The 23,079-nt window shown below is 43.6% G+C and overlaps 1 protein-coding gene and 1 non-coding gene across 2 annotated transcripts; one reads left to right on the top strand and one right to left on the bottom strand.

Annotated features, from left to right (window-relative positions):
- Positions 1 to 3,148: 3,148 nt before the first annotated feature.
- Positions 3,149 to 3,967, bottom strand: NEUROG2 (neurogenin 2). Its single transcript, XM_030311908.1, has one exon. The coding sequence runs from the start codon at positions 3,965 to 3,967 to the stop codon at positions 3,149 to 3,151; it is 819 nt and encodes a 272-aa protein (XP_030167768.1).
- Positions 3,968 to 19,365: 15,398 nt separating this feature from the next.
- On the top strand, positions 19,366 to 19,505 carry LOC115513267. The gene has a single exon (XR_003968646.1). It is a non-coding gene; the product is annotated as a U4 spliceosomal RNA (small nuclear RNA).
- Positions 19,506 to 23,079: the final 3,574 nt, after the last annotated feature.

Raw genomic sequence — 23,079 nt, 5'->3', positions numbered from 1 at the left:
GAGCGACTACACTCGCTACTGCAGAAGCAGCGGCTTCAACCGTGTAATTCTCATTCCTACAGAGGCGAGGAAAGGGCCGTGGGGCCTCAGCCCACGCGCTGTGGAAGTTGCTGTAGGTTGGGGAGGAGAACTTCCAGCGCGAAGTGAGGCAGAAAGAACATCATTCTTAAGCACTAAGAGAGATTGGACGCCATAAAAAATAATTGCACCAATTTAGTGTAAAATAAGGTCTGCTCTAGATGGGGAAGGGAACGCCTGAGTGTAGATCACAAATGGTGGATGGAATTCTGGCCATGTGTGACCACTGACGTCTATGGGGACCGACAAGCTCCAGCTAAACAGGTCTCTCTGGTGCCGTGTGGAGGTGGCTGCTAAGCTGAGCAAAGTAGCGGGTCTAGTCATTCGCTGTAGTACTCTTACTCAAAGCTGTGATTACTGGACCATCTGACCATGCCTCTCCAAGTAAACAATGAGTGTCACCTGTTTATGAGGAGGTTTCCCCTAGTCTTGGGAGAGTAACTGCACCTGAGAGTTTGCCTCCACAGACCTGTGCCATGAACTGTTTCTTTGGCAAATTTCTGAAAGCAGCATCTTGTATCAACATAAGCCGCGTCATGATGAGAACAATTATTTGGCACTAACACTGACATCTTAAAACGCCCATACATACTACAGTTGTTTTCCTTACAATTGTTTAGCTTCTTAAACATTAGAATTACAAATGTAAATATGAGGTATGGCACTTTTTTCTCATATCAGATAATCAAGAGTGCGTAGGAATAACAGGCTTGAAAATAGAAAGGTATTCCAACAGGTCTCTGTTATGTCCAGCTATGAACACAAAGCAAAACCCTGGCTCGGTTCTTCCTTTGATAAAAAATGGAGTCATTAAGATATTAAACACTTAATATTTTCCATATGGATAGACAGGAGGAGTCATTTCATATAGATATCTCAGGAGAAATTATTGTTGCTTGAAGCAGAGGACTGGAGGATTTAACCCAAACCAGAAGCAGATATGAAGTTCATGGGCGGTGGGGGAGTTGGACATGAATGACCATTTCTTTGCTAAGGTGTTTTTTAAGCTTGTGTAGTCCAGTGGACACCCTCCCCCCAAGGAAGGGGCTTAAATCTAGAATGGGGTCAACCTTCACTTGGTCATCTTTTTTTTTTTTTTAATAATTTATTGTCAAATTGGTTTCCATACAACACCCAGTGCTCATCCCACTTGGTCGGTCATCTTTGACCCATGGTGCTATTCATTTCTGCTTTGGAGATTGAAGTGCAAGTTATAGAGTTTTGTGCTTTGGAGATTAGGAAACCATTTTTGCTTTCTCTTTGAAGAAGTTTTGGCTATGTAATTATTCTAACAAAAAATGAAAGCTGAGCTATTTCCCTTAGATACAATTTTATCCCAGCTCACTCTGAGCATTTTTTCTCCAGGAGTTTGCTTTTCAAACCAACAAGCTTGTTAAAGCAGCTAATACAAAATCAGCTTCTGATAATGAATTATAAATACAATACAAATGCTAGAACTGGAAGGGGGCCTTCCTTAGAAGTCATTGTCTAATTCCTACAATTTACAGATAATAATTGAGACTCAAAGTGTAGGCACCACATTTTTACACATTCTAACAAGAAATTTCAACTTCACTGTCTCTTTTTAAATCAAGGTTTCTGAACTTTGGAAATTACCGTGATTTAATTATCTTTTAATCCCCACCCCTTTTTTACTGATCTCGTATACTCAGAAATTGATTTCTTAAAAATCAAATTTTGGTTGTATGCAGAGCAACACTCTGATGTCAGTGTTAATGTCTCAAATATGATTCAGCTTCTTGTGATTTCTTAGACCTTATATGTCAGTGAAATTCTACACACAAACACTGATGAAAAATACAAGGACTCTACTCAGTTTGCTATAAGGAGAATTTCACAAAGACACAACACATTCTTCTAAAAACCACATAAGCAGGCAAAAGTTACAACACACAGAAATTATGAAAATTATATATTTTATTTATAGTTTAATCACAAGAACAATTTTTTTGTTCAAGATGTAAATACATACTAGAATAAACTCTGTAGAATATACAAAAAATACATACTTTTCCCATGAAAAATTTCTTTATAATAAATAGAAGGGAACACGTGTGTGGCTGATCCTGATAATGCTCCGTGTCTGCTTAGGTTTTCAGTCTGTTGATTTATTTTTAATCTCTTGAAAGACTGGGGGAGTTCCTTCTCCCCTAAAAGGTCGAGATAAATAATGCATGAAGCAATCCTCCCTCCTGATTTTTCCCTTTTCCTCCACATTTTTCCTTTTGATAGAGAGTTCAGCCTAAATTTCCACGCTTGCATTCAATCATTACAAAGCCTACAAATTATACAATGACTTCTAACCTGGCCCTCTAACAAAACAACTTTTTCCCCCTTATAAATCATAAGAGACAGATGGCAAAATGGAGAAGAAAAAGGAAAGAGAAGGACGGGACAATAGGCATTGTGACGAATCTGGGAAACAGAACAAAGTGCACATCAGAGAGGGAAAGTTTGGTTTGACAGGTGAAATTCCCACAGCCCGCAGACAGCAATGGGAATAAAGCAGATGCCAGCCATTGCAAATCTGTGGATAATATTATTACCGGTAAAATCATTCAGATGCTAAGATACATTTCTTTCTACTCGACATTAACATCTCTATGTAGAAGCAAAGGTGAAGAGATCAGAGGAACCAGTTGCATTCCCCCAGGGAGATTCACACGCACTGCGCTGGGTCCCTCTGGTGTTACAGAGAGGGGGAGGAGCGTCAGTCCGCTCTGCAAACTCTTTAGACTGGCCACCTTCTTTGCTTCCCAGCATCTTTTTAGCCTTAAGAAACGCCCCCTCCCCCCCCCCCAAACTCTACCATCCTCTTTGACAATAAGCTCCATCACACCTTCAATAAATTAGAGACCGTCTGACGGAAGGAAACCCTTGGCCAAGGAATGCAGCAAACAACCCAGGAGTCAGAACGGCTACATCTGCCCTGCGAAATGAGATGGTTTCCAGGGCATAGAAGTGGGGACAGGAGAGGGGTGGGAGGGCTCGGTCCAGGACAGGAAAGGGAACCCACTAAGGCCTGGCGCGGGTAGCAAGGATGGCAGTTCTAGATACAGTCCCTGACTATGGGGAGGTGAGGTGCGTAGCGGTGCTTGTCGGGAGGTGGGGGCTGCCAATAGTCCATGTCAGAACCAGCCGGGCTGGCAGGAGATAAAGTGCAGCTGTAGGGGGAGGTGGAGTTGGAGGACGCCGAGGAGGACGGCGCCGGGCTGTTGGTGCAGCTCCAGGTGGAGGCAGGCGACGGACTGTCTCCGCTGCTGCTCAGGGAGGCGCTAGCGCTTCCCGGACTCAGCAATACGGTCTCGGAAAAGAGCGCCCCCGGCAGGCCTCCGCCGCCACCCCCGCAGTGGTCCGCCAGGCGAAGGGTCTCGGTAAGCGCCCAGATATAATTGTGGGCAAAGCGCAGGGTCTCGATCTTGGTAAGCTTGGCGTCCTCCGGGAACGTGGGGAGTACCTCGCGCAACGCGTCCAGCGCCGCATTGAGGTTGTGCATGCGGTTGCGCTCACGGTTGTTGGCCTTCAGTCTACGGGTCTTCTTGATGCGCTGCACGGTCTCGGCTGTCTTGGCGCCGCGGGAAACGGCCCGCGCCCTGGAGGGGCGCCGCTTGCATTCATGCACCAGACCCAGCAGCCGCGCTGGCCGGCAGCCCTCAGCTCCGGCCGACGGGCCGCCCAGCCCCCCGGGCCCGGCCTCGGCCCCAAGCTGCCGTCGCGCCCCTCCCGACGCGCCCAGCTCCTCCTCTTCCTCCTCGTCGGCGCTGGACGACAGCGGGGTGAGGGCAGCCGAGGCGGGGGAGGCCGAGCCGAGCAGGACCAGCACGTCCTCTTCCTCCTTCAACTCCAAGGTCTCGGATTTGACAAACATCCTACCGGGGAGAGCGGGGAGGAAGAAAGAACCAAACGAGATGTAAATACAGAAGCAGAGGCACGTTCTTGGTGCCAGCGGAAAGTACTCCTGCGCGCACCCACTAGGACTGGTTCGGAAGGGCGGCGCCAAGGAGGAACGTAGTTAGGGAGGAGACCCCGCCAGTGCTCTCCAAGCTCAGGAGAGCCCCTCGTTGTGTCCCCGCTGCCAGCCAACAGGGTCCCGCCCCCGGCTGGTCGACCTCGCGGCTGTGTTCCCGCCCGGAAAGAGACAGCAGCCCCTGGGACAAAGATTCTGTGCCTGCAAAGGGTGCTCGGACGTGGTGGAACAGAGTGACGGAAAAGAGTGCCGGAAACACCCTTCCAAGTTGGAAGACACCGGCGGATACTTACGTAGTTCGCTCCCTCAGTGCGTCTCGGCGAAGCTATTACTTTGGCGTGTGCTGCGATTCTCCGCGCTGCCGGGAGCGCAGCGCTGCGTCCTTCTCTTAACGTGAAAGCGGCGGATCTGGCGCGGCTCCGCGGGGGACCTCTCCGACTGGCGAGTTTGCCAAGAGCCCCGGAGGCCGCGGCGATCCGCCCGGGTCTCGTGTGTTGTGGTGGTGGTGCGTGTCTGTCTGTCAGTCAGTCCTCGGCCGTGCAGCTCCTGGCACGCGACTCCCGGGCACTCCAGTTAAAGCGAAGCTGCTTGTGGTTCAGTGGCTGCGTGTCTGGCACACGACTCTCCTTAAAACCCCTTATATACCACCAAGAAAACAATCAGATCTGCCCCCAGGGCCCCCACCTCCCCCTCAACCCCTGCCGCCGCCTCCTCCTCCCCCCTGTGCAGGCCCCCCTTCTCCCCCGCTTTTCCCTCCCCCGGCTTATTCTTTTCATTGCATTATCATCATTCATTTCTTTCTCTTTCTTCACCCACTTCCCCCCTCCCTGGCCCTGCCATCCATCCTCCTCCTCCCATCGCCCCCCGCCTCTCTTTTCCCCCTTTATCTAATCAGCATAAAATGGTTCTAAAGCTCCTGTTGGAGCTCGAGGCTGCGGTCGGAGCGGCTGAAGCCGCGGTGGCAGCTTCAGCTCAAGCTGCGGCTGTTGTCGCCGCCGCTGCCCATTGTGATTGGTGGCTCGCGCTCGGCTGGAGCGTGCCGCTAATTTATTAATGAATGGAGGTCGCGAGGCGCAGCTGGCCAATCAGGGCGCCCCGGACTCCGGGAGGCCTGCGAGCCACGCGCACCGGAGCCCGCTCCCTTTCAGCAGCTCATTAGGGGCCGGGGCGCCGGGGGCCGTTGGGGAGACGGAGGCTACCTCCCCCCGCCCCCGTCCTTGCGGCCGCACCCCACCCCCAGCCCCGGCGCGCGCTCGCTCACCGCACCAGGCGCTGCCCGGCCTCTCAGCTCCCGGACGTTGAGCTCCGAGGAATTAGTTAATGGGGGTCAGAATCTCGGGGAAAGCAGCAACCCTCTGGTGCTACCCGGCGTCTCTTGGCAAAGCCTCTTAGGAGCTGTACCAAATAGTAAATGGTTTTAAAACGCATTCATTTGGTCAAGGGAGGAGTGGGGTGTGGGTGGCGAGTTGTGGGCACATGGTGGGCAAACGTGTTTAGGTTCCAGAGAGAATGGCGTGGAAGGGTGAAGGAAGAGGACGTTGGAAGGTTCATCGGTCTCCTAGAAGGGGAGATCCAGTGCAGGAGCGGTAGATGGGCTTTTAGAGGATGTGAGAATAAACGCACTCACAGGTTAAAGCTAAAACCCTCCTCATTTTGCCGGTGACAAACGGAGTCTCCGGGAACCGACGCAGGTTCTGTCTGTTCGTTTGCTTTGTTTTGTTTGTTTTGTTTTGGGGTTTAACCCCGGTTTACGGCAGAGCCAGACAACAAGGTGGCTTCCTTGCAAGGGTGGCAGCCAGCGGAGTGGGAGGAGCGGCCGACCTGCAGCGCCTGTGAGCGCCTGGGCTGAGCTGACATTTCCGTGACCTCTGCTCCGCGCTGGGGGGCGTTGTAGGGACAAGGGGCCCGTCCTCCCGATACTCGGCGCTTTTCAACGGGAAAATAGAGCCGAGGGCTACTGGACTTCGGAGGGAACTTGTTCTGAATTGCTCGTCGGCCCTCCCTCTCTCCTCCTCCCCCACGCTCACGCCCACCCTCTTGTCGCCTTGACTGACTTTTCTTAGAGACAGAACCAGAGTCCCTAGAAGTGTGTGTGCCGGATGGAGCGTTAGACCGTGCCAGAGTAGCTGACAAGAATCTGGACTGCGGTAGATAGGAGAGAAGTCCCTTGAGTTCCCTTTTGCAAATTCAGTTTAAGCAAGGCGTATTTGGAATGGTGGGAGTTGAAAAGTGACAAGAGAGAAAAGATTCTTGTCTGCAGGTCTCTGTGTCACTCAGGTTGTAGGAATTGGAAACATTTATTTCAGAGAAGGGCATGATGAAAGCGGTTGTTAGTGTTTTGGCATGGTTTCAACTTGTTTAATGTTTTCTGCATGGAGTAACTGCAGGATTGGAAGGTGCAAAGTAAAGAAAATGAAAATTAGAATCCCGTGAAAGAGACTTGTGCCCACTGCAGCCCTCCAACCTCCAGACTCCCTTCTGTCTTGAAATGATTTGAAAACTGCCTCAATTTTCACTTTGCTCGTTGATATTTGTGTTTTGCCTCTCTTCCCCTTGGAAAGAGCAAGTTCCCTATGCTTAAAAGCATTATTTCTCCAGATGCCCCCTCAATCTTTTCAGAACAGCTTGATTTCATGTGTTAGCAGTGCAAACATTTATAAAGAAGAGAGACACTTTCAGTCTCCAGAATACAGCATCTGCCTCTCTCACACTTCTTCGGGTCTCTGATTCTGGATCATGAGCCTACAGAATCAGAACTTCGTAAAAGAGTTTGATCAAGCAGAAGATAGGTCAGTAGTAAAAGTTACCAGAAGTGCTTTACCATGGTTGCATGTATATCTTAACATTATTTTGTAGGTGATGCTCACCGATACCAAACAAGTGAATACTCTTCACAGTCCCTCTAAAAGAAAGCCTTCAAAGTCATGGCTAGCAGGTAAAGATTGAAGGAACACAGGAACACTGCAGTGGATGCAAGATTTTTTGTGTTAATTTGAGTGAAACAGAGGATGAGAATGCTGGGTTCTGAGGAAATGATCAAAGACTGCTAAAAAGAAATACTGGGATGATGGGAGGAACCACGCATGGAGTGTCAGTCTTTAGATAGATACATCTCATGTAGGAGTTGCCCGCAAAGAATGACAAGCCAATTGGTTAATGTAACAGAAAGCAAAGGAAGGTTTATTTCGGTATCAGTAGAAACGTACCCTTTGGACAGGTTGTTGGAAAATTTTGGTTTGGCTAGAAAGTGCTGGGTTGATACGATAATATATATTTGGGTGAAGAACAGAATCAGAATCCAGTTAAGAAGAAGCTTAAAGGAAAATCTGGTAAATCTTGTATAACTCTACACAGAGATCAAACTGGGTCTAACGTTTAGTGCTAGTGAAACACACAATGGATTTCTTTAGTTGATTGTTAACAGCATTTGGGTGTCTGACTTCCCAGCTTTTATGTTCTCCCAGGTTTTATGTTTTTATGATGCACCGAAGGGGTGCATGCTTTCTCTTGTCAAAATCCAAACTTTCTACGCTGTAAGAAGTTAATAATACATATTTAAGCATGTTCTGTGCAGATATTTAGTAAAGATAAAATATCATGAGGGTAAATTGCACATTTTGGATTCCAGAAATTTCCTTCAAAAGGAAAAATTCTGCGGAGAAACTTAAGGTTTCAAACATAGACGTAAATCAGCTTCTAATCTTTATAAATATAAGGATATCATGGAGTTCATAGAATTTTTTCTTTAAAATAAGGGCTTCTTTGGGTGTATGCAGTGGTGTATCTTAGATTACTGTGCAAAGTACAGAGTTTTTAAAAATCACCCTTTATATCATCTTGGAATTCTAAGAATTTTGGTTGTATGTTTGTGTTATAGCTTTCAAGAGAATCGTCACTCAGTAATAGAGCACTTCTGGAAATATTTCCCACTATGAAGAATATTATTTTTAAAAAGAAAAGAAAAGAAACAACTCCAAGAACAGTCTAACAACGCTAGTGAAGTCCAGAAACCAACCATTCACACTCAGTTGCAGAATTCTTTTTGTTCAGCATTTTGCTCAGTTTTGCTGAAAGAAAGAAATTTTAATTTGTACTCAGATGTGCGAAGACGTGACCGACGCCAAATATCCTTAGCTGGACTCTTCTAGCACTCTTTTAACTTAAATAAATTCAAGAGGCACTTGTGTGGTCTAAAAGATTGTCCAGATGAAACGAGGCTGAAATGTTATGCGAAGGGGGAGGGGAGCGCGTGAATAGCATCAGTGAGGACGGTGACCGAGGGCCGCTCCTGTCCACTGCGTGAACTGTCCTGAAGGGTCAAACTGTTCATCTTCAGCCCTTCTTTCAGTGTGCAATCCTACTTTAAGAGAACAAAAGCTCAAAGCAGGCAGTTATCAAGAGATGGGAGCACAATGATTTAAACTCATCCCTAAGCCGTCGAAAGAAAGGGGGTCGAATCGTGTAGCGAGAGAAAAGTGAAGTAAGGGGAGGGGTGAGAGGGTGGAGATCTTTAGAAAGTCTTTGTTGCCTCTAAGAAGCTTGAACTTTGAGGCGACCCAAAAGCCCTAAAGTTTAGGGTAGGTGTTGCTGTGGGGCCATAGGCTACATCCCATCCACACTTCGACCTCACAAGTGGCCAAAGAGGGCAAATGGTCTCCTCCCCAAACTCACGCTGCTGCAGGTGAATGCGGGGTGAGGGTGGGCGGAGAGGCCGCGAGGGAGGGCTCTTTTCCCAGAGTGCAGGAGGAAAAATTTGCCTGCCCAGCGAGCCTGTCCCCCAATTCCCAGTAAACCATCCTGCCTGCAAGGAGAGGGAGCGTCTACACCCTGCTAAAAGGATAGGGTGCCTTGCCTGCCAAAGGGATTTTATAGCCTAATGGCCTAATCCCCCGAGGGAGCGCTCAGAAAGGCGTAAAGATGGAGAGAAAAAGTTAGCCAATCCTGAAAATCGTTAGTTCTTCACTGGGGGCTGCAAACGCCCTTTCCAGGGCCGGGGAGGCCGGGCTGGAAAAGGTTAGCTTTCCTCGCCGAGGACTCCTCGCGCTGCCAGAGTTCGTTATTTGTGACGACAAGCGCTGGCAGCTAGTGTGAGCTCGGGTATATTGGCGGTCCCCTTCCGGGGGGAAAAAAAAGAAAAAGCAAAACAAAACTATGTGAAATCACGCCCCCACTTTCGTCCTGGACCCCCTGCATGGAATTCCCAGTCTTCCCCGGCTTTCCCCTCGGATCCTGTCCGGGGAGGACTGGGCATCACCCTCGTACTGGAGAGGTGCAAGCTAGGAGCTTCACCACGCCAGCGCCCCCGCCCCTCTCTTCCATAAACTGGTAGTCGCGGAGAAATCGACGGGAGGAGATCCAGGGCAGGGTAGACCATCTCCCCACCCGACCGACCCCACCCTACTCCCTGTCGGAGCCCCATTCCCAGATCCTCGCTCCAAGCCCGCACAAAGTGCTTTGGTCCCTCAAGCCAAATATTCAGGGAACCCATCTTGACGCACGAGGTCGTCTTGAAGGCGGCGAGATCTGCCCGGCAAGCGAGGGGAGGCTCCCTTTCTTCCGCCCGGACCCTAACCCTGTCCCCATCAGCTCTGGAAAGGCAGTGCCCTACAGGCTTCTCCTCACTCCTTAAACGACCCAAGTGCCCCTTTGCTTTCCCAGGAAGGAAAGAAATCCCTGTTAGAAGATTTTGCCAATCCACGCCAGCTTTCTGATTGTTTTCTTCAGGTAAGAGGAAAAGAACAGCCGGCGCGTGAATGGGGACCTGGGGGCCCACTAGTGAAAGAAGGCTCCCCCACCCTAACCCTCCGTGCCTGCAAAAAGGGACATTGGCTATCCAGGGGAAAGTGCAAGAAAGAGAGCACTAATCGCTGAACCAGGAGACAAACACGATTACCAGCTCCGAGCCTTGAGTCAGAAAGTCTCATAGACTTTAAGATGTTAATCCCCAGCATAATCCTTCCTTTGGCGTGTAGGAATAGTGCAGCCACAAGAGTTGTTTTGTTATTTATATTGGCGTTTAATAAAACTCAGCCAGTGGTGAATGGGCTGCCCACTCTCCAATGGTAATTAATTCCCTATTTCAGTGACCCAATTGTCCTGGGACAGAGCGTTGGGCCCGTCCCGGTGCCCCGGTCCCCCTTTGTGCGGATACACGGCCCTCGTGCTTCAACAGCTATGGAAACTCATTCTTTTGATGTCATTCAAGGAGTTTTCCTTGGGCATCTTCTAAACTTCAAGGACCCTTTTCTTTCTCCGTTTCATGAAAAGCAGTGCGAGCTTGACCACCTCTGTAGAATTTAATGATTTGGTGAAAGGGCCCTTTGGGTTTGTATAAGGAGTTAGACCGAGAGAAGGGAATTTGGCAGCCTGCTCCCTCGCCCGGACAGTACCGAACCTGGAAAACACAAAACTTATTCAGAGCGATGGATAAAGATCTGAAAGCTGATTTTCCCCTCTGCTTTCCCCACTAAAGAAAAAAACAAAACCCCCCAAACACCGAATTCTCTTCTGGAGATAAATGCATTTTTCATTGTTGCTGACATAGATTTTTAAAAAGGGTGAGATTGCACTAAATAATTCGAATCATTAGGAGAGAAGTTTCTTAATCGTATCTTGGGGAATAGGAGGATCCGTTTACCGCTTTAACTCATTCAATCATCCCTCCTTCCTACGTTCAAAATACACTTAATGAGTACCCTATGTGTGCCAAGCACTGTACCAACCCCTGGGAACAGTGCGACGCGCAAGACAGACACGATTTCTACTCCCATAAAGCTTGCATTCAAATAAGTAGGCAAGAAAAGAGAGAGAGAGAGAGAGTTGCAGAAATCAGAAAACGTGTGTTGTGTGGACGATAAGACAGTGGTATTAGTGTCAAGAGAGAGCGGACTACGTTTTCTTCTTTGAGAGACCCAAAGTATATTTTAGAACCGAAAACATTCGGGGTCGACCCTTGTCGCTGATGTATTCATTCTTTCATTGCCCCCGAGTCTCCTCGAGCGCCTACTGTGTGCCAGGCGCCGTGCAAGGCGCAGAGTACGCACCTCGAGCGAACCAGACAGCTGCGGCCGGCTCGGTGGTTGGTCACGTCAGTGTGCTAATGCCATCGACGACACCGCACTCCGCGGAGCGGCGACGGCCGGGTCTCCAGGCCGGGAGGGGGCGGCCGCGGCGCGCCCGGGCAGCGCTCCCTGCACAAGTAGCTCGTCTATGTCTTTATACGCATTTCCAAAAAAACTTCGCAAGTCACAGAAACAATACAGAATTCAACTAAGAAAATACAGAGTGAACCATATGGCCTGGGTGGCTCGAGTCGGCTGCATTTTCCTCCAGACAAAGAAGGGATTGAGAGTTGAAGGAAAGGAGAAAAAAACCAACTTTCCGGCTGATGAAGCTGTTGTCTGGAGGCAATGATCCCAAATCTGAAGGCTTTATTCCGGCTCCGACGGAGACGTGATATGTCATATGATTAGCATCTTTCATATTTACAAGAGTGGTATGGGCTGCCAGTCTTGAGAGAAAGGCCAGAGAAAGAAGGGGGCATATGCTGAAATGGATTTTGCATTTGAAAGAGAGAAAGGAGATCGGATAAATACACTTAAACGAGGATTTCGTTTTACTCCTGTTGAGTTCTAATGGATTGTTGATTGAGATTTTAGGGGCCTGGAACCGAGGTGTCAGCAGTAATTTAAAGAAGGCATTCAGTCCCCCAGCGCCTCTTTTCTCCGTTTCCCCCTCCCACCCCCTCCCACCGTCTCTCATTTACGGCCTTCAAGCAGTACCGGGACGGAGAAGGCTTTTAAAACAAAACACAAAACAAGATCTCACGCGAGGGCGATATCCGCGGGAACGCGAGCGGCTGCTGGGTTTGGAAGAGGCGCCCCCTACCGCCGGCCGCACCCCCGGGGTCAGGCTCCCTTCCGGTCACACCTAGAGTTAAGCGCAGAGGGTCCAGGGGAGCTGGGCGCGCGGCGAGGTCCTGGCGCCCCTGGCGGGACTACGGGCGGACTACGGCGGGCCCGGGGTCCGCCGGCTGCAAACAGGACTTTGGGCTGTCCGTCACTTCGCAGTTCCTCCGGTGGTACCCTCTGGTGCCTTCACCTGGACTTGTTTTACAAACGCATGGCACCCGGCCACTTCTAACCATCAGACTCAAAAGCGTCCGTAGTGTGTGTGCGCCTCGGAGCCGAAGTAAACATACAAGGCACCTCCCCCAGCGATTCTGATGGCGGCCAAGTTTGAGAACAAGGGGGCCTAGGCCCCGAGACTTTTGTTTTGAGGATTTCTCTATTCACCAGCTAGAAGTGACGCCAAGATGCAGTAGACTAAGGAAAAGGCCTGAATTCCAGACTGTTGAAAGGACTTCATATGCACTTATTGAGCATACACTATATCTGTATATTATATAAAGGGTGTAGATGAATGTTTCTCCCGACACACAAAGAGCCACTTTCCAGACTCCTTCTCAGATAGCTGCCGTTCCCCTAGTATATGTTTTTCTCTTCCAAATTGATATTCGATACACATTTTAGCTGGATATCATGTATGTTGGGAGAGGGGGCTGTGAGACACACAGTGCCAATTGCCTTCAGCTTCATCCCTTGGATTCAGAGGCTCAAATTCCAATTTCTGCTACCCATTCTCATTTCTTCCCCACTAGAATGTACTTGTCTTTAACTCTGTCAGGCAAATTGGGCTTTTCCAATTGTCAAAGATAACTTAAGGAGTTATAATTTTAGCACTTCACCTGTGATTCTTTTAAGTTTGACCATATTTACCAATGTAGAGTCTGACTAATAATAAGTTATAGTATTACCACAATAACAAAATGTCGTGCAAACTTTAAAATATTTTTGGCAGATATTTCACCTTTAAAATCATGACATAATTCTTAGTATGACCTAGTTTGTAGACAATATGTATACTTGAAAGATTGCAGGGACATAAAAACACATACATCCTGGAAAGAAAAATATTCATAGTGCTTTTTTTTTTTTTTTGCCATTGGGTAGTGGTAATTGAAATTTTCTTCTTTGTGTTTGCCAGGTAAATTTGGGGACATTTATAATCAGAAATTATTATTTAAAAGCTGATGACCTTCTGGGGTTCACCTTTGTCTTTTGTAGTGTTTGTCAAAGATTGGGGGTAAATTTCAGATCAGAGATGCCTGAACCGGGGTGAGTTAGATCATAGAACTCCTTCACGGTTAAAATTAAGGATCACACAGATGGATCGATTGATCCATCTTTGGTTGATTGATATTGATTGATATTGGCTTCTGTAACTTGAAAACCAGCATTTAAAACTTGCTCTTGAACCACAGTGTAAACATTGTTGTATAGGAAACATTCAGTGCTAATTTCAATATTTTTGTAAATCACAATTCTTGGGGTTGGATAGGGAAAGGAAATCTCCTTGATGCTATTGTTTTCTATATTCTGGGTAAATCACATATAATTTTCCCAAAGAGATGAGATCTCATCACAGATAGTGTTTTGATGGATATCTAAAGAAAGATTTTTTAACCATGTATCAAAGTAATATATCCCCCTTTTAAATGGCACTTGTTAACAGAAAATTCTTGTGTCTAATCTTCCTTAAATGTACTTCTTCTGACCTGTTCTTAGTAGTGATTAAAAACTTTCCTCCTCTTACATTCTGTGCTTGAAAATACGGCCTTTAAAACTTCTATTTAAAAACAGTCGGGATCCAGAAATTGTTTAATTCTGAATTTTGCTTTCTGATGCTATTAGGGCTTTGGCTTTATTGACAGAAGCCATCTTTACCCTGAAGGAGACTATTGTGGGTTTCTATTTAACTTTGCATTTTTATAGCACCAATCATCACACTGAAACTATGTTGTGTTATTGTCTGTGTATGAGGCAGCATGACTGAGAATAAGAGAAGGAAAGGATTTGCCAGAGGATAATGGCATTCTTCTCAGCAAATTCTTTTTCTCCAAGGTTTTTTTATTTTTGAGGATTTGAGAGTTCATTTTCTCTTGGGTGAAAGGAAAAGAACAATTTCACAATATTAAGCAGAAAAATCAAGAGATATTTTCTAAAGTTTTTTTTATGGTAAATGTCTGTTAAGAAATTTCTGAAAAAGAAAACTTTTTTAAATTTCCCAGCTGCACTGGATCTAATATGCCCCTGAAAATTGGAGGAAAATACAGTTTATTTTTGCATGAATCTGATCACCTTTTATCCTTATACTTCAAATTATTGGGCTACATTGATTTGAGATCAACAGTTTCTCAGAAAACAAGTCATTGGAAGGCTTAAAGGAAGTTGTTTTATGACGAAGTGCATTGTTCCTGAGAATAAATTGCTGGCTGCTCCCGAAAAATCACATGGTATTTGGTTTTCTCTCCGAATATTCCTTTGGCACAGGGTCTCACAAAATAGGCATAAACAGTGCTCACCTACCCCCATGGTGATGCTTGGAAACAATTCTTGTTCAAATAAGCTAACCAAGAGTAGTGTCTTATTAAAATACAGTAAAACCTTGGTTTGTCATCATAAGTCGTTCAGGAAACATGCTTGTAATCCGAAGCACTTGTGTATCAAAGTGAATTTCCCCATAAGAAATAATGGAAACTCAGATGATTCATTCCACAACCCAAAAATATTCATATAAAAATGATTACAATACTGTAATATAATACCAAATAATTTTTAAAATGCAAAATATAAAGAAAAATAAACAAATTAACCTGTACTTATCTTTGAAAACCTTTGTGGCTGGTGTGAAGGAGACAGAGAGAGAAGGATTATTGTGTAGGACAACTTCACTATCACTAATGGAAATCACTGCTCTCTTTTGGCTCAGTGGAATCTTTTTCTTTTTGTGCAGCTTTAACAGGAACCTATCCAAGGACATTGCTTTTGCCTCCTGTTGAGGATTTTGCCGAAATGTGACATTGCGTTGTCGTTAAACAGATTCACCACTCACACTGCTACAGCCTTATTCTGGTGGTCTTTTTTTATACAAAATTTTGCACTGTTTCCCCACATTTTACACATCTCCCTAATCGCATTTGAAGGGAGGGGTTCCTCCTGCTTTTTTCTCCTTCTCTGCAGAAAAGACACAGATGTACTTCTTATAAAATCTTGCAATTTCAGCCACTCACATACCTTGTTCATACTTTTTGATGATTTCCTTCTTAACTTCCACCATAATCATCTCCTTCTTACTGCCTTTCTTTTCACCTTTTTCTACATGGGGGCCATTGTATATGCTAACATGGATGTTGAGTACAGTATTAATAAACGCTTGTCATATACTATATTTAATGTAACTGGCAACAAGGCAGCAGAGGAAAGGGTCTATATCTATAGGCAGCCTGACCCAGAATGAAGCAAAGCATTCCTAAGCTTCCTCTTGTATGGAAAACAAAGGACTGTCCATAGGTGCTTTGAAGTGATAAAAAATACACTAGTGCCAATTGTGGGCACCTTCCAGTGTTCTGAAAATGTTAACTGATATCTGCCAAACACCTCGGTCTGAGACTGAGCATCCGAGCAGGGGAGATCACCCACAATGTAGCAGAGAGAGAGGAGAGAGAGGAGAGAGAGAGAGAGAACCACTGGCTCAGTTGTGGATCATGTGACATTTGTCAGCACTTACTACTTGTATGGCAAGACATCACTCATTTATCAAGTTAAAACTGATTAGAAATGTTGGCTCGTCTTGTGGAACACCCGCGGAACAAGTTACTTGCAATCTAAGGTTTTACTGTAACAGGTTTTTCCTTCCCTCTTAACTGAAAAGCTCAAAGTGCTTTTTCTTCTTCTCATAAAATAGAAATAAAAGCAAGTAAGACATACAGATTTTTAAAATAATAAATACAACAAATTAAAATATATGCACACAGTCTAATAAGAAGTCAGTAATACATTTCTTGGTTCCAAGCATTTGGCCAAGAAAGGATACCTAGGTGATTTCAATCATAATTTGGCAACTGAAATTCTAACTTAATATTTATGGAGAAATAAATCTGTACTAGAGAACACAGAGTAAATTTAATCATTGTAGAAAGTCAAGTCAAAATTTAGGTTAACGCAGCATTCACAGAGATGAGGACCATCACTTTTTCTTCTTGTTTCTTTTCATTAAGCAATATTGATTACATAATATGTAGTTGATAGATGTATCAAGGCTGTGTCAGATCAACATCAGTGATCTTGATAAAACTTTTTTTAAAGTTTATTTGTTTATCTTGAGAGAGAGAGAGAGAGAGAGAGAGTCAAGCAAGCAAAGCATGACTGGGGAGGGGCACAGAGAGGGGGAGAGAAAGAATCCCAAGCAGGCTTTGCATTGTCAATGGAGAGCCCCACATAGGGTTTGATCTCACAAACTGGGAGATCGCGACCTGAGCAGGAATAGAGAGTCAGATGCGTAACCAAATGAGACACCCAGATGCCCCAAAACTGTGTTCTAAAGGAATGATTTCTTGGGCAGTTTTTTCTCCACTTCATCTTTCCCCATATTTTTTGGTTGTAGTGAACAGCCAGGGAAGACAGTGTTTTCAGGCTGATACCTGATGAAAACTGAGAAAATAGAAACTACTTCTTTTTTTTTGTTAATTTATTTTTTCAAGTTTATTTTTATTTATTTGAAAGAGAGAGAGCAAGTTGGGGAGGGGCAGAAAGAGAGGGAGACATAATCCCAAGCAGGCTCTGCGCTGACAATGCCGAGCCCAGTGTAGGAGTTGAACTCATGAACTGTGAAATCATGACCTGAGCCAAAATCAAGAGTTGGACCCTTAACCGACTGAGTCACTCAGTCACCCCTGTTTATTTATTTTGAGGGAGAGAGCACTAGAGAGTGGGAGAGGGGCAGAGAGAGAGAGAGAGAGAGAAAGAGAGAGGGAGAGAATCCCAAGTAGGCTTCATGCTGTCAGCATAGGGCTTAATGCCACAAACCGTGAAATCATGACTTGAGCTAAATCAAGAGTCTAACACTTAACCAACTGAGCCACCCGGGGTGCTCCATTTTTTTAAAGTTATTTATTTATTTTGTGACACACACACACACACACACACACACCAAGGTCACATATTAATTAAAGGTCAGGATCCCAGTCACAGACTAGATCTGTCACACTGTATACCCAGACTTGAGAACTCCAAGCCTATGCCCTTCCCTTGAGAAATGCAAAGAAATATTTGAAACAATGACTGAAATTTCCCCCCAAATTAATACCAAACACCAAATCACAAATCCAGGAACCTCAGAGAGTACCTAGCAGGATAAATGCCCCATTCCCACCCCCCCCACCTCCTGCTAAAAATCACCGAGGCTTTATCATTTTCAAATTTCAGAAAATCAAAGATGAAGAAAAAATACTAAAAGAAGGTGGGTTGGGGCAGGAGGAATACCTTACCTGTAGAGGGGCAAAGATAAGAATTACAGTTGACTTCTCCTCAGAAACCATGTAAGCAAGAAGACGGTAGAGTGAAATATTTAGTGTTGGACTAAATATTATTTATTAACACTAAATATTTAGTGTTGAGACAAAAAATAAAAATAAAAATAAACAAACAAAAAATACCACTCACCTAAAATTCTGTACCCTGAGAAATTATCCTTCAAAAGTGAAGGTGAAATAAAGGCTTACTCAGGAATACAAATATTGAGGGCATTTTTGGCCAGTAAATCTGCCTTGTCAGAAATGTTAAAAAAAAGTTCTTTTGATGGGAATGCAAGCTGGTACAGCCACTCTGGAAAACAGTATAGAGGTTCCTCAAAAAACTGAAAATAGAATTACCCTATGACCCAGCAACTGCACTACTAGGCATTTATACATGGGATACAGTGTGCTGTTTTGAAGGGACACATGCACCCCCATGTTTATAGCAGCGTTATCAACAATACCAAAGTATGGAAAGAGCCCAAATGTCCATCGATGGATGAATGGATAAAGAAGATGTGATATACACACACACACACACACACACACACACACACACACACTGGAGTATTACTCGGCAATCAAAAGAACGAAATCTTGCCATTTGCAACTACGTGGATGGAACTGGAGGGTATTATGCTAAGTGAAATTAGTCAGTCAGAGAAAGACAAAAATCATATGACTTCATTCATATGAGGACATTAAGAGACAAAACAGATGAACATAAGGGAAGGGAAAAAATATAAAAACAGGGAGGGGGACAAAACAGAAGAGACTCTTAAATATGGAGAACAAACAGGGTTTCTGGAAAGGTTGTGGGAGGGGGGGTGGGCTAAATGGGTAAGAGGCACTAAGGAATCTACTCCTGAAATCATTGTTGCACTATATGCTAACTAATTTGGAGGTAAATTTTAAAAAATAAAAAATTAAATTAAAAAAAAAGCTCTTTTGAGAGAAGGAAAATGATATAGTTCAGAAATTCAGATCTACATAAGAAGAAGAACACCAAGTAAAGAATAAGTGAGGGTAAATTGTTTTTTTTTTTTTTGACCTATTTATTTTTAGGTCCTATTTTTTAAAATTATTTTTAATTGACCTAACAGAAAACAATTTGTTCAAATTAATAATAACAACAGTGTATTGAGTTATGTATACTTATGTGTATATGCTTATGTCTGCTTATATATAAGTGAAATGAATAAAAGCAAAGATACAAGGAACGGGAGAAAGGAATTAGGTTTATTTTGTTATTATAAGGTACTCATGCTACCTGTGAGGTGGTATAATGTTATTTGAAAATGGATCTGGATTAGTCATAAATACATATTGCAAACTCTAGGCAATCACTAAAAAAAGTAAAAAAGTAAGAACAAACCAACAAAAGCAAAAACAAAAAAGAAGTCTAACTGACACACTAAGGAGGAAAAGAAAATGTAATCATATAAAATGTTCAATTGAAACCATAAAAGGTAGAAAAAGACAAGACAAAACAGGAATAAAGATCAAGGACAACAACAATAATGAATGTGGGAGATATTAATCCAAATATATCAACAATACTTTGAATGTCAATGCCCTAAATGCACCAATTAAAAAACAGAGTTTTGGGGCGCCTGGGTGGCGCAGTCGGTTAAGCGTCCGACTTCAGCCAGGTCACGATCTCACAGTCCGTGAGTTCGAGCCCCGCGTCAGGCTCTGGGCTGATGGCTCGGAGCCTGGAGCCTGTTTCCGATTCTGTGTCTCCCTCTCTCTCTGCCCCTCCCCCATTCATGCTCTGTCTCTGTCTGTCCCAAAAATAAATAAAAACGTTGAAGAAAAAAAAAATTAAAAAAAATAAATAAAATAAAAAACAGAGTCTGTCAGAGTGATTCAAAAACAGAACACACGCTTTGTGCAGTGGCAGTATCATAGCCAATGAGGTTTATCCGAGGCGCGATTATTGCTAATTGAAAAAACAGAACACAACTATATGTTGTCTACTGGAAAACCACTTTGACTACAGACAAATTATAGATTAAATATAAGTGGAAGGAGAAAAATACACCATCCTAACACTAATCAAGGAAAGTGGGAGTAGCTATACTAATTTCAGACAAAACAGACTTCAAAGTAATGAAAGTTATCAGGGATAAAGAAGGGCATTACATAACGATAAAGGAATCAATTCTCCAAAAGACATAACAATCCTTAATATATATGCACCTAACAACAGAGCATCAATGTAAGGGAGGCAAAAACTTATAGAACTGTAAGGAGGAATAGATATATCCACTAATATAATTAGATACTCCAACACCCCTCTCAGGAATGAACAGTCCAACAGGTAGAAAATCAGTAAGGACATAGTTGAATTCAACAACACCATCAATGAACTGGATATAATTGACATCTCTAGACTACTTCATTCAACAATAGCAGAATACACATTTCTCTCAGACATGGAACACTTACCAAGCTAGAACATATTCTGGACCATAAAACACTGTAACACATTTAAAAGTATATAATCATACAATATTGACTTTCAGACCACAGTGAAATTAACCTAGAAATCAGTAACAGAAAGATAACTGAAGAATCCCAAAATATATGGAGACTAAACAATACACTTTTTTTAAAGTACGTTTGTTTATTTTGAGAGAGAGAGAGAGAGCAAGGGTGGGCCAGAGCGAGAAGGAGAGAATTTTAAGCAGACTCCTTGCTCATCGTGGAGCCCAAAGTGGGGCTTGATCCCATAGAAATGAACCAATTCCTTGAAAGATACAATCAGCCAAAACTCATAGAAGAAAACAATCTGAAAAGGCCTATATTTTAGAGAAATTTTATCAATAACTAATAACCTTCCAAAACAGAAAGTACCAGACCTAGATGGGTTGACTGGTGGATTCTACCAGACATTTATGGAAGAAATTATACCAAATATCCAATTCCCTGCAATCTCTTTCCAGAGGATAGAAGCAGAGGGGATACTTCCTAATTCTTTTTTTTTTTTTTGAGGCCAGCATTACCCTAATATCCAAACCAGTCAGATATAACAAGGATAGAGAACTACAAAACAGTTATCTCTCATGAACATTGATGCAAAGATCCTCAACAAATTATGAGCAAATGAAATCCAAAACAGAAAGAATTAAATGCCACAACCAAGTGGGATTTAGATAATCCACCACTTCAAAAACTGGGAAAGAAAAATCACATTATCATCTCAATAGATGCAGAAGAGGCAATTGGCAAAATCCGATACCTATTCATGATAAAAACTCTCAGTAAGTTAGAAAAAGAGGGGAACTTTCTCAACTTGATAAAGCCTAGCTACAAAAAAACCTACTGCTAATTCCATACATAATGGTGAGGAATTCAAAGCTTTCCCACTAAGAACAGGCACAAGGCAGGATGTCCCCTCTCACCACTGCTTTTCAGCATCATACTGGAAGTCCTTGGTAATGGAATAAGGCAAGAATAGGAAATAAAAGGCAAAGAGGTTAAGAAAGAAGATATAAAACTGTCTTTGTTGATAGATAATATAATTGATCTGTGTAGAAAAGAGTCCACAAAAATCTCCTGAAACTAATGAGCAATTATTGCAAGGTTGCCAGTTACAAGGTTCATAAACAAATGTTAACTGTTTTCCTATATGTTGACAATGAACAAGTGGAATTTGGAATTAAAAACACAATACTTTTTATGTTAGTACGCGATTCAATGAAATACTTAGGTATAAATCTATTAAAATATAAGATCTATTTGAGGGAAACTACAAAGCTCTGAAGAACAAAATCAAAGAACTAAATAAATAGGTATTCCATCCTCACGATATTATCAAGGTATCGGTTCTTTGCACTTTGATCTGCCAATCCAATATAACCCCAGTCAAAATCCCAGCAAATTATTTTATGAATATTGACAAACTGATTCTAAAGTTTATGTGGCCAGGCATAAGACCTACAATAGCCAACACAATATTGAAGGAGAACAAAATTGAAAGATTGATGCTACCAACTTTAAGACTTGCTATAAAGTTTTAGTAATCAAGACAGTGTGGTATTGGTAAAAAAAAAAAAATAGACAACAGAGCAGATGGAGTCTAGAAATAGACCCCTATAAATATAGTCTACTGATATTTGACAAAGGAGCAAAGGCAATAAAATGGAGCAAAGGATAGTCTCAACAAATGATGCCGAAACCACTGGACATACACATGCAAAAAAATGAATGTAGACACAGACTTGACACTCTCCACAAAATCTGCAAAATGGTCCATCACCTAAATGTGAAATGCAAAACCATAAAACTCCTAGAAAATAACATAGGAGAAAACCTAGAGTACTTTAGGTATGGCAATGCCTTTTTTGATACAACACCAAGGGCATGATCCATAAAAGAAATAAATGATAATCTGTGCCTCATTAAAAACTTGGGCACACACAAAAAGAAAAGATCAAGAGAATTAGAAGACGAGCCACAGGACTAGGAGAAAATATTTGCAAAAGACACATCTAATAAAGAGTATCCAAAATGTACACAGATCTTAACACCTCACCAAAAAAAAGATACAGATGACAAGCATATGAAGAGATGCTCCACACCATATGCCATCAGGGAAATGTGAATTAAAAAAACGAGAGCACTACACATCTATAAAATGGCCCAAATCTAGAACACCAAAAACACCAAATGCCAGTGAGGATATGGAGTGACAGGAACTCTCATTCATTGCTGTTGGGAATGCAAAATGGTACAGCAGTTTTGGAAGATAGTTTGGCAGTTTCTTACAAACGAAACATACTCTTACCATAAGATCCAGCAATCACACTGCTGGGTTTCAACAAAGGAGTTGAAAACTTCTGTCCAAACAAAAAACTGAACATGGATGTTTATAGAAGCTTTATTCATAATTGCCAATACTTGGAGGTAACCAAGATGTCCTTCAGTAGGTAAGTAGATAAATAAATTGTGGTACATCCAAATAATGGAATATTATTCAATGACAAAAAGAAATAAGCTATCAAGCCATGTTGTGGCACCCATTTGCATATTAGTATAATTTTCATCTTTTCATGTATAATTTTCTCAAGAGCACCCAGCAGCAGCCCAGGTATGAGAAATGGAAAAGGATGTTAGAGTTTTGTCAGCTGGAAAAACCCACAGCGAAGAGTCAATGTACCAAGGCAGTTGAGTGTGATTAACACAATGGTGTCTAGGCAGACAGGAAAAGATCAAAGGATGCAATAGGGTTGGCAGAACAGTAAGGAGTCAGGAGATGAGAGATCATGATGAAGCCAGGGAGTACATGTTGGGGAAGTGAGGGAGAGACTGTGGTCAGTGGCATGTTGGAGTAATTTATGCTGATGACAAATCTCAGGTGATTGTTTAAAAGTATGAACTGGCATGAACTGGAAGACAATACTGTTCAGTAAAAAAAGCAAGGTACGGGGCGCCTGGGTGGCTTGGTCGGTTAAGCATCCGACTTTGGCTCAGGTCGTGATCTCACGGTCCGTGAGTTCGAGCCCCGCGTCGGGCTCTGTGCTGACAGCTCAGAGCCTGAAGCCTGTTTCGGATTCTGTGTCTCCCTCTCTCTGCCCCTCCCCTGTTCATGCTC

Source organism: Lynx canadensis, chromosome B1 (assembly GCF_007474595.2).
Source record: "Lynx canadensis isolate LIC74 chromosome B1, mLynCan4.pri.v2, whole genome shotgun sequence".
Taxonomy (NCBI): domain Eukaryota; kingdom Metazoa; phylum Chordata; class Mammalia; order Carnivora; family Felidae; genus Lynx; species Lynx canadensis.
Note: the sequence above shows the minus strand (reverse complement) of the source record. Positions and strands in the feature narration are given on the sequence as shown.